The sequence below is a fragment of the Solanum tuberosum genome, unplaced genomic scaffold, assembly GCF_000226075.1.
Source record: "Solanum tuberosum cultivar DM 1-3 516 R44 unplaced genomic scaffold, SolTub_3.0 scf00809, whole genome shotgun sequence".
Lineage (NCBI taxonomy): Eukaryota > Viridiplantae > Streptophyta > Magnoliopsida > Solanales > Solanaceae > Solanum > Solanum tuberosum.
Genome location: NW_006239738.1, coordinates 63093 through 75837, shown reverse-complemented (window position 1 = coordinate 75837; position 12745 = coordinate 63093). Strand labels below are relative to the sequence as shown.

Sequence of the window (12745 nt, the reverse complement as noted above, 5' to 3'; positions counted from 1 at the left end):
CAATGGATTTTCAATAAAGGTTCTTTCTCAATTTTATCTCTCAAACCAAATAGAAGTTTACAACTCTTTCCCAACTGACAACTAGAACAAACAGTAGGCATTTTATTCCAACTACTAATATTGATGCAACTATTACTATTCAAAACTTTTAAAGACTTCAAACTAAGGTGTCCTAATCTAGTATGCCACATGTTGTTTGACGTGTTCCAATTGTGTGCATCAGTTAAAGCATAGAGATTGTTATCTTCCAAAGCATAGAGTCCATTCCTTTTAGTTCCCTTGGCCAGCAGTGTCCTTGTCTTCTTGTCCTTTACAACAAAGTTAGTTTCATCAAATTCAAAAGTGCAACAATTATCCTTTGCAAGCTTACTAACTGAGAGTACATTTTTATTAATCTTAGGGACTACAAAAACCTCTTTTAACTTTAGACCTGATCCGAATATGTTTCCAATATGTGTTATGTCTAACTTTGATTCATTCCCAATAATGATTTTATCTGATCCATTGTAGTATTTAAGATCAGTTAGGATACCTGAGTTATGTGTTATATGGCTACTTGCTCCTGAGTCGACATACAAGGTGTCATCAGTAGTGTTTTGTAGATTAGTAGCAGCCAATGCTTGTGGTAGCTTATCTGCGGCTTGGTAAGAGTAATCCCACCTGTAAAAACACTTAAGAGCAGTATGGTTATTCCTACCACATATTTGACACGCATCATTATTGTTCCTCTCATGACTTCCACTTTAAGGACTGTTCTGAGGACCTGGTCCGTTTCTGTTGTTATAAGAACTTGTTCCTTGTCCAGCAGGCTTAAAGTCTCTTCCTCTAGAATTGAAATTATTGCTTCCTCTTCTTTGAGAGTAGTTTCCTCTTCCCTTGCCTCTTTGGGCAGAGAATGTCATGTTATGGTTTTGTTAAGGCACTTCTTCTTCATCCTTCCTCATATCAAAACCCATGAGAGCATTAACACATTGATTAAGAGTAGGATATGGTGTCTTACCTAGCATGACAGTCCTGAAGGTCTTGTACTTAAGACCTAGACCTCTAGCAAAATTAATCACTTTGCTATCTTCATCTACAGGCTTGTGAATGGTTATAAGGCCATCACATATGTCTTTGAATTCCTTAATATATTCGTCAATTGTTTTGGTTCCTAGCTTCACACTTTACAGTTGTTGTTTGAGCTGTAACTCCGTATCTTTTGTTGCTTGAAGATAAGCTTCTTCCAAGCATTCCCGCATCTCCTTGGCAGTTGAGCAGCCTACAATCAAGTACATGCTTTCTTTTGAGATCCAAATCCTTAGCAACACATCATTCTCCTCCCAGTTATCAACAATGTTACTGTCTTCTGCACCCTTCTCGCCTGCTACAACTTTCTCAGTAATCTGTCTAGTGGAACATGTATCTTTAGGTGGTTCTGTGAGGAGGTAAGTTAATTTCATCACATGAATCAACTGAGACATTTGTGTCCTCCATATAAGATAGTTCGTTGGCTTAAGTCTAATGGAGCAGGACGAAATAAGATGATGAAGTGAAGAGTTCAAAAGAGTGTTGGTAGAAGGGGCCATTGCGGTTCAATATTTTGGTTGTTTTGGTTTTGATCTAATACGTTAAAGAGCGGAAAAGCTTTATTGCTCTGATACCATGTAGAATTCTCACATAAGTATGGAAAAATCAAGGATTGTATTGATGATTATAATGTAAAGTTACAAGTTCCTTATATAGGAGAAGAGTCATATTCTAGTTATACTAGGAATCCTACTACAACACAATTATTTACATGAGTAGTATTGTATTACAAGTCAAATACCTTATCCTAGTCGACTCCTACAATATTCAGTAGCTTAGTCCTACATGTTCCATCAGTCTTCAAGCTTCCTTCAACAAATAATTGATAGGTTGATTTTTTTTAGTCTATTTTAAAAATCTAAGAATAGAATTTAGAAAGATTTTGAAAATTCAATTTTTTTTATATATCATATATTCATTCATATCCATAAGATATGTGTTCAATACTTAAGGGTACATGGATCGAATTGGTTCCGAATTTTCAAATACCAAATCAAAAAAAATTGTGTGAAATTTTTAAACCAAATCAAAATAATAAAATTTAAATTTTTCAACCTCAGGTTTTTGAGTTTTTTCAGTAAAGTATTCATACAAACATATAATTAAATTATGCTTCAAATATTATTTAGTCCTACTAAAATATAACCATATAAGGTGTTTTATTAAAGAAAATAACACAAAATAGGATATGAGTGATGACATTAAAATCGTAACCGTCCTATGGCTCTTGACTCTAGTGACTTTAGTCCATATTAACGATAGAAAATTATACGAAACAAACTATTAGGTGAACTTTGAGGTTGTCAATTGTATCGCCTTAAAAGCTCAAAAGTCAAAATAGAAAATTTCAAAAATATTTAAATCGATTAATTCAATATCAAACTTAAAAAGTCTAATTAATTCGAACTTATATTTAAGGTAGTTTTGTTGAAGTGTGTGACTATCTCATCTAAAAACTTAAGCTGTTAGAGAAACCACACTTTTATTATTAAATTATATTCTCAACAAGTTTCGATCAAAAATTCAAATCAAACTATTCCTATTAAATTCGAATGTCCACGCACCCCTACTTGATACTAGTCAAAATTGGAGACAAATTCCTAGCATATCACGAAGATTAATGTGAATGGAATAAATAAATTCCAGATAAGAGAGTATGTAATATAATTTGGGTTGGTGGGACTATATGTTGGATCTTTCCACTTTCATCTTTGAGTAGTCGAAGACTAACGCCACCATCATACGAATATTAAACTTTTGTTTAATATATAAATTTATATAAAATACTATTCCTTTTTTATCCGCTTCACAAAAATGTTGTCAACACCCCTTTCCCAAGCTATTAAGAAATCCCAGCATATTTTGTTGGAAAAGTTAAAAGAGAAATCTCACTATTTTAGGAGCTAATTATTTGGATATATTTTAGTTTGCAATATTAAGAATCTTATCAGATTTTGATGCGTTCAAATACATGTATCTCGAAATACATGGGGTCAAAATCAGGTATAATTTATTTTAGATAAACTACATCCAAGTAGATATACATAATGAATCTCGTTCGTCCTCCTCCCATCTCACTCGCTACTCTCCTATGTATATGGTATCCCAGATAAAGATACATTTATCTAGTATGTATCTAGTGTGATTTGCATGAATCTGGAATACATGACTATCTCATTCGCCTCTCTCCCTAATTTAGTGTATCTGGTAACACAAGTACATGTATCTAGGTATATCTTCCTCAATATATGGTGGGAGACTATTAATACGTAATTATTTGAAAATATAAGAAAACTGAATATATATGATATGGATATGATATAGAGGATGACACTCATTTTTCCAGATAGTTGGTAAATCGTGGAAGTTGATCTCAAATTTAACCATTGATCGCTAACGGGGATGAACACTATGTTTTCTTTGTTCTATTTAAAAAAAAAAGTATGTTTATCTTATAATACGCAATATGCTATATTCAATTTTTCTCTTATAAGAAAAGGGAGATTCCCCTTTCGACAACATGTTTAATTGTTACTCTAAGGTGGTGATTAAAATAGCAACCATTTTCATTCATAAGAGAATTTTCTACAAGTTCTATTCACGTTTCAATTTTTTTCAGTAAATTCACTCCACATAACTAATATCAACATTACTAATATACAATATTGACAACTATTTTTGTACACCCTACCAAACGTCTTAGTGTTGAATTTTTTTTTAATTTTAAAATAGTAATACCATGATTTTCTCCATACACAGAGAGGTAGACAAGATGAAAAAAATGAAAGGTAACCAACCAAGATAGTTGTAAGTGAATCCAAGAAACTCTTCATGCCAATAAGATCACTCTACTACAATGACTAATCAGTATTGTCTAACACTTGGTTGCATTCATTAACTTAGAAAATGCACTTGATTAATAAACTAACCAAAAGGAGGATGTCAAACCAGTTGGTCATATGATGATTGAGGCCATTATAAAGCCAATGGAACTAACTTGTACATATTTAGGTCAACCAGACAACTAATTGACTCAAGGTTCTACAATTTTCATGTCTAAAGATTATATCCTTTTGAGAAGATAGCCCAGAAGGATTCCCACCAATGCAATGACCAGAACATATACAGTTGGGATACCACCACGACTTCTGTTACGTTCCCGTCTCAAGAGCTCCTGCATAGGGCAAAGCTCAACAAGTTTTAAAGACGAAATTCAAAAGGTGATACTTTAGCTTCTTGGAGCTAGAGTAGGCAAAGGCCATTAATTTCAACGCAATTAGTTGAACTCGAAACTTCAAAAACACAACCCAGCCTGACCCTTCTTTGTTTGACACAAAGGGAGAGATGTTGGGTATATATATAAGAAATAAGTGTTAGACCCTAGCGACGTGTTTTGAGGTCTGGGGGCCTAGGCATAAAGTGGACAACATGTGGGCTGAGCTGTTACACTGATAGCATTGCAATAAGTTTCAAGTAGAAAAATCGAACATTCTTACTTATTGTCATGATTTGTATTTTCAAATGTATATAACGTAAGTACTAGACATCAACACTATGATTGACATAACTTTCTATCTCTTAAGAGAACTGAAGATAACAACTTGCTCAATAAACAAAACTAATATAAGCAGGTCCATTAAAAGCCTAACCTAGAATGTGGGACTGCTGAGTTCATTCTGCCTATGCAAACAGCAATGCACTGCATTTTTTATTGTATCCTTTTCTCTACCCAAAAGCATATCAGGCTAATCATGGCCCTTTTTCTTCCTATCCTTATCACTTTCTACCACCTCAATCAATGAAATGACATGTGGAGTGGGCAGCAATTTATGAAGAAATGGATATCAATAGAGAACAACTCGTTAGAATTCACAAGGAAAAAGTCAGGTAAGAGGCGGGAGGCTTGTCCAAGAAAAATGACACCAATGTCAAGAAGATAGCAAAAGTGTTTGACCTCAACAAATCATTTCTTTGCACACACCTGACCATTGGAACTATTTAGATACTTCCAATACTCTGACAACATTAACAGGAAGAGGCACATTTCACAGAGCAATTGTATTATCCCCAAATCCCAAAGCCAGACAACCTCTGCTTGCGAACCAACCAGTAAATGCAGTTTATGTCCTCCTTCCTTTGTGTTATGTATTTATTTATTTTTTTGATTAGTTCTATGTTTAAAATTTCTTATCATTGTGCAATTGAGTTCAGCAATTTTCTCCAGTACAATCCACGTCTCTAACTTTTAGAAAGAAATGAATGATCATGTGAAATTGTCAATGTTTTTTCCTTTGGTTTCCCACCCGGTGTCCGGAGCCCACATTGGAGCTCCGACTAAATCCGGATCGCGCTCTGCAGGGCCCATTCGGGGGTGGCGCTCCCAACAGGATTTTCTCCATACCCAGCGCTCGAACCCGAGACCTCTGGTTAAGGGTGAAGCACTCCCACCAGTGTACCACAACCCATGTTGGTTGAAATTGTCAATGTGCCCGTAAGTAGTGGTGAGAAGTAAATTAATTTTTTGAGAAGGGAGTAAGCAAGTCGTAGAATATTTCATATATAAGATCCCCCCTTACCAATTCTTGCTGAAGCTTGTTATTTTGTTGCACAACAGAAATTTTCTCCTCTGTCAACTTCGAAATTAGTGCCTTCGTCTGCAAACAAGACAAAGAACCCTCAGCCTTCAATCTTCATTCATAATAAGCCAATATACATGGAAGAATGGAGAACTACACCTATCAAAGGTTTGGTCAAATTGGCAAACTTTAAGTATTGGGACCACCTTTATAACGAAACAAGTATTCAATAAGATAAGTAACATGAAAATAGTGATGTAGGAAATACTGGAAGTACATCCTGAAGGGACAAACAATCACCAGTTGATGAAGCAAAGAAACTAACTTAGGTATACATCAAAGATTCATTTAAGTCAACCAAATAGTGTTTGGAACAGAGTAATCACAAACTACACTTGTAACGACTAAACAGTAACTACATTTTGAAAGAAAAAACACTATACATATAGTTACAAGCAAGTAAAACTTTTTACTATATAAATGGCAGCCTTGAACCAAATGATTCCACCCAAGAACTTCTAAGACCGCTCAAAGATTGATAGCATTTCTCCAAGTAAAAACTCATTCCCATAGCATCAAAACTCGTTAATTGTGGGCTAGGTTAAAATCACAGACCATTTAGGATATACGATCACAGTAACACTAGTCCTGAACCCATCATGATTTTTACTAGAAGTATTGGCATATTGTTGAAGATGATTCGTGGAGGACTGTAGAATTGTTCTATAGAGAAGTCAGTTTCGCCGAAGAGATTTACTTCCACTTTTAATGATGCAATTCCAAAAGAGAAAGGTACTGTGGAAGATTTCAGATCCAGTGAGTTTCAGGCAGTCACCCAGTGAGTTTCAGGCAGTCAGGATGCATTCATAAAGGGTAGACAAATAGTGGATGCTGCATTAGTGGCAAATGAATGCATCAATCCGCACTTGAAAAGGCCAAACAGGAGTTGCCTGCAAACTTGATTTGGAAAGAACTTATGACCATGTAAGCTGGCCCTTTCTCTTGGATATCCTGAAGCAGATGAACTTTGGTCCTAGACGGATTCAATGAATACACACTTTTCTATATACAGTGTGCTTCTCAGTGTTAACTAATGAAGATCCTGTTTGTTTCTTTAAGTCTCAAAGAGGATTGAAACAAGGTTACCCTCTTTCTTCGTATCTATTTGTTTTGGAGATGGGAGTGGCTAAGTTTGATGCTCAAGAAAGCTGAAAAGCAGTATGTGACCTTTGAAACTGTTATGAGGAAAAACATTCTTCTCGAGGCGGTGAACACTATTTTGGGACAAGCTAAAATGGAAAGTAAGACAGATAATTTAGAGAAGTAGGAGTATATAATTTATAACAATTTTACCCAAAAATGAATAAAGTGGTGGGAAATGCACAAGTAGTGGCTCAGGAAGAAGACATGGGACAGATCAGAAGCTGGTGTGAACGCACAAGGGAACTTGCAGAAGATTAATAACAACTTAGACATTCTAAAATCAACACACTTCCCCAGAAGAACCTTTTCACTGATTGGGTAGAATGAACCAAGTGGAAATGAAAATAGTAGGAAGAAGCTATGAGCCTACAACAATTCCTAGACTGAGGATAGTCTTCAGTAATGTTAGGTTCATCAATCAATTATTAGAATATTTATATGAGAATCAAGAAAGATACTCTATTGGTTCTTTTTCAAGGAGCAATTGATAGCAGCTAATCCACCTCGAAAGGTTTAGCATCCTTCCTAACTAAAAAGTTCCTCCATGGCTCCACCTCAGTATACTGTCCCTTTGATATGCAAGATTTGAACTAACCATATTAATTTTAACTGAACAAGATTTCAAGTATATCACTTTGATATTCCAGATTTGGAATGACCATATTATACATATTCAAATGGGATTTCAAAGGTTGAAATGTTTGGAGGTAAAGACTTTAGTCAACGGACAACAATGTTTCAGTATTTTTGGCAATTATGTCCTGTACAGTGTTTTAAAGGAAGTTTTGTCAAACAAAGACTTAAATTAAGTCATAATCTTCTATGAAATGCAGCGGGCACAGCATATGTGAAGTCAGATATATTTTCCCGTTAGCATGCTGACTAAACTATCAGGAAAACCGGTCAGGCTAATAAAACCTTGAAAAAAACAGATGCAAAATAATAGCCTCAATGTAAAACCAAATATATTCCTAGACAAGGGAATCAAATGGTGTTCATGATTCAATTGGAGCCATTACCTTTTTTAAAAATAATGCATACAAACTATATCAGTCTAAACTACAAATTCAATCTTTTAGAGTTACAGATAAAATTTCCTACAAGTTAACATATCTTTAGAGTGAATTGAACAAATGGATGAACAATTATCAAAGGAAACATTCTTACATGAGAAATGTTTTCTGCAATATGTGATAAGCATTACCCTTTCAATAATCTAGAAACAATCTTACACAAATTTATGACTACAAAAATTTAATAAGTAAAAGAATAAATGACTCCTTAAAACTTAACATAGAATACAATATTTAATATGAAACTTAAACAATATTTGCTTTGTTAATCAAAATAATTGTCGATAAAACACTATCTCAAATCAGAAAAGACGTGAGCTTAATAAATCTTAGTTTGGTTTGTGAACATGAAAGAAAAGGGAAATCAAGTATTTTGAAGGAATTGAACAACATAGGTAAAGAAAATATACAAATGTTTTAATATATACATACATACATGTCAGTTTGGTTCTTTTTTCCACCAAACCAAATACATATCAAATTTTCAGTTAATTTGTGTCAATTTGATTTTTCCAAAAATAATTGGAAATGCAAAGCAGTGGGAGCTAATTATTTTCAAAAGCATGATATTGGAATCATGAAGATTCCCTATTCATCAAACTCATTATGTTATTTGATCCTCGATTCCACAATTGCATATCCAAAATGGACAACAATCTAACCAGGGTTCATTCAGACCTTCAATTTAAAGAGTGTAGAGTTGATCAAAATATCAGCTTTAGGCATAATTTCCTCCATTTACCAATCCATTAACTCATAAAGTAACTCATTTCCTCTAGCTTCCAAGTTATATTAGTCTTGGAACTCCTTGCATTCTTCTTAATTTCATGACAGCTGTATTTGCTATTCATCTTAGCAACTCAAATCATCACACAGGCCGTTTTCTTGCTCATTAGAGGGTGACTAATAAAATAGGAAAAGCTTTTCTTACGCTCTTTGACTAATAATTTTATCCATTAGCTTTATTAACTTTTATCATTCTAATCACATGAGTTTCATTTGTTTTAGGAGCTCTGATTGTTCAAAGTTTCTATTCAATAAATAGGACCCTTGAGGACTTTATTAGAAAGACTTGATTAGTGATGATGAATTGATTTTGTATTGTAATCTCTCCCTCTCTACTCTCTCTCTCTCTCTCTCTCTCTCTTTTTTGATGACAAGGGAAACCCGCAGCCGCTACCCTTTGGGTGCGCACAAGGTAAAACCCCCACTCCTATGCAATAGCTCGCAAACCACATAAGAGAGGTAACCCGCACTAGGCAAGCCTGCTGCGACGAGCTCGACCCAGAAGGCAAACCCTTTGCTTTCGCTAGCAAGGGGTTTCGAACTTGAGACCTCCAATATGGAAGTCTCAAGCTCAAACCACTTGGCCACCCCGAAAGGTCTCTCTCTCTCTCTTGTTCACCATTTCTCTCTCTTCCTTCTCTTTCTCATTTCTCCTCATTCCCTTTTGATGTGGCATCAATTTGATATCAGACCACAAGTTTTGATTTATCACACTGCACTCTTAGGGGTCGTTTGGTATAGGGGTGGCAATTTCAACCCATATAAGGGAAATGAATCCATTTTTTCCATATTAAATTAAATGGATCACTCATATTTCCTTAAATGGGTAAATATGGACTTCAACCTAATTAAGCTCATACAAATATGGACAAAATGGGTAAACATGAGAATCCATATATACCCATATATCACTCACTTATAATAAAAATCCCTAATTGCATTATTTGTTTTTGAAAATAAAAAATAAAAAATTGGGGGGTGGGGTGGGGGGAAAAAAATTCTTCTATTGACAAAAAGAATTTTCAAAAAAAAAAAAATACTTTTTTTGGAGGGTGGTGGCGGGTCGGTTGGCAATTTTTTTTGGTGTTGGGGTACAGGGTAAAATAAAATCTTTTTTCCGTATGAAAAAATATTTTTAAAAAATAATAATATATGAGTGGGGTGGTAGGGGTTGAGGTATTAACAATTTAACTTCGATTTAATATTTTTTGGCTTTAGGAGATTAAAGTGGGTTACAACCATTTTACCCAAACCGTATTTATTTGACCAAATCCATATTTACCCATATTTTATATGGGTGGATTGTGATCCAATTCATTTTAAGAGTATATTAGCAAAAATAATGCATGCATTAGCTCTATATATTAGCAGTACCTAATACCTTGTTTGGTGCACTTTTTCATGCTATGTATAACTAATGCAACACTCCATTGTGTATTGGGGAGTGTATTACTAAAACCATGAATTTCTAGGTATTAGTAATGCAAAGGGATTAATGCAGGCATTAGCATGGTTAAAGACCCAATTACCCCTCAAAACTCCCTTTACATCTTTTTCACCATAGTTGTGGAGGGTATTTATGTAGATAAATATTTTTATACAATGCATGTTATTTTTAATACACCAAACCAAACAATGCATTAGAAATAATCTATATAACTAATGCAAGCATAACTAATACAAGCATTACTAACGCAAGAATTGCTAATACACTCCATTTGACATTATTTTTATACACTCTACTAAACGACCCCTTAGAGTACCCATTGCTGAACATATTTGCCATCTTCAGTTCGCTAATTGAAAAAATGTCCTATTCAATGGAAGGATCACCTACCATATTCTATGACTTAACACTTTTTAAAAATCAATCTCATTCGTCGATGCTGAATTTTCTCCAACCAAATTAGATCACAAGAACATCTTAATATTATTTGTTGGTTAGGAATAAAATAATGATAAGATTGTTTTAGAAATATGATTTTATCCAAAATATCTTTTAGTTAAAAAGGTTATATCTATTAATTTCTGGTGGTCTTTATCTTCTAGTTATAGAAATAGTTATATTTATTTGGTGTAGTTTTCATACTCAAACAATAAAAAAAAAAGTATATGAGAAAATGGGATAGGCACTATGGAAGAAATCTTGATAAATGATGGACCTTGAATAAAATACTACGTATGTAGTTGATTTCAAAACTTAAAAATAATGGAATAGATGATAAATATGTCTAACATGTTAGGTGGTTTATATAAAATTGAAGTGCGGGTAGAAGACACATGAACCATCATTTTGATATCCAACAAACATAACACTTTTTTCGGACAGTATTTACATATAACAAACATATTAAATTTGTTAGAATAGGAATAGAAACAAGAATAATATATTGAATCCTACTTGGAATAGAAATAGTATATAGAATCCTACTTGGAATAGGAATAATACATACAATCCTACTTGGATTAGGAATAACATATACAACCCTACTTGGAATATGAATAGTCTATACAATCCTACTTGAAAAAAGATTGTAATATATTGTTTATAAAGAAGAACTTAGTCTAATAATGTAGATACACAATTTAATAATCATTACACTGAGATCCTATTTATAGACACTATATTAGAATCCTTTTCCAAGTAGGATTGTATATACTATTTCTATTCCAAGTAGGATTCTATATACTATTCCTATTCCAAGTAGGATTCGATATACTATTCTTGTTCATATTCCTATTCTAACAAATTAAATGTGTTATATCTAAACATTGTCCAAAAAAAGTGTTATGGTTGTCAGATATCAAAATGAAGGTACATGTGCCTTCTATCCACACTTCAATTCTATATAAACCACCTAACATGTTAGAAAAATTCATCATCTCTTCTTTACTTCTTCCTTTATTCTTAAGTTGTTAAATCATTTACATAGGTAGTATTTTATTAAAGGTCCATCATTTATCAAGATTTCTTCAATCAATCCATTCCTATCTCATTTTCTTCTATACTTTCTTTTTTATTGTTTGAGTATGAGAACTACATCAATAATTATTTGTGTTAGATGATATTCGGGAAGTGTTAAATGAGTAGTAATGAAAAGTTTATTGCTAAGATAAGACATCCAATTAACAAGAAAATCATTTGGATGAAAAGTTTGTTAGTGCTGATGAAGCTGAATTTTTTACAAGGTGAAGAAGCTTGAATGTACAACGCTAGCAGTCTAGCACAGGCTGAATCAATGGTTGTTGCTGAGAATAACAACCATGTTAATAATGATAAAAATTAAGGTATATTTCGTGGTACTTGAGTTATAACTTCAATGGATAGTGAAGTCAAATATTCATACAAATTAGGTGTTCCAATAGTGCAAAATTATGGTTTCTTGTTAGGCGAATTTAGAGGTTTGGATGATCTCACTTAATTTTAGTTGTTCAACACAAAAATGTTGTATTCCTCTATTGTAATTTTTGTATTTCATTAATGAGAAGTTTGTTATGTTTTAAAATTTTTAAGTATTATTATTTTCTTTCTCTTAATAGGATAAGGCTTCATTTTATGTTAATGCATGAAGTTAATATCTCAAAAGATCATTCAACTATGACATTTTTCTTCCCAAAATTTTTAAAAAGTGGAATGAATGCATGCATAATCTGATCGAAATAGTTGCAAGCAAAATTAGCCAAAAAAATATACGCTAAATTATAAGTGTGAAAAAAAAATATATTAATAGTGTTATACATCAAATACTTTTAATATATAAGTTTTCTACATTAAAGGTTAAATTAAATTTATTTATTTTTATAAAAAATTATTAATTTAAATTTGAATGCATGTCAATTCTTTCAAGTAAAAAAGATGATCTATAGGTTTAGTGGAATGCATGCAAGTAAGTTTTATTAATGAGAAGTTTCTTATGTTTTTGATTATTGGACATTGATCTCTTTCAATTTTACACCTAACTTTCATTTAATACCTATATAACTTCCAAATTGGATAAACGAATGTATAAAGAGTAAGGGGTGGGAAAACAATATTGG

The 12745-nt window shown here is 33.1% G+C and overlaps 1 protein-coding gene across 1 annotated transcript in view; it reads right to left on the bottom strand.

Moving 5' to 3' along the window:
- Window positions 1-3877: 3877 nt before the first annotated feature.
- Window positions 3878-12745, bottom strand: part of LOC102587055 (vesicle-associated protein 1-2-like) — an 11483-nt gene continuing 2615 nt past the window's right edge. Inside the window, exons 7-8 of the mRNA XM_006367505.2 lie at window positions 5646-5723; window positions 3878-4243 (exon numbers count right to left, since the gene is read on the bottom strand). Of these exons, the coding sequence (XP_006367567.1) occupies window positions 4133-4243; window positions 5646-5723 (189 nt within the window). The 3' untranslated portion in view covers window positions 3878-4132. The remainder of the gene's footprint in view (window positions 4244-5645; window positions 5724-12745) is intronic.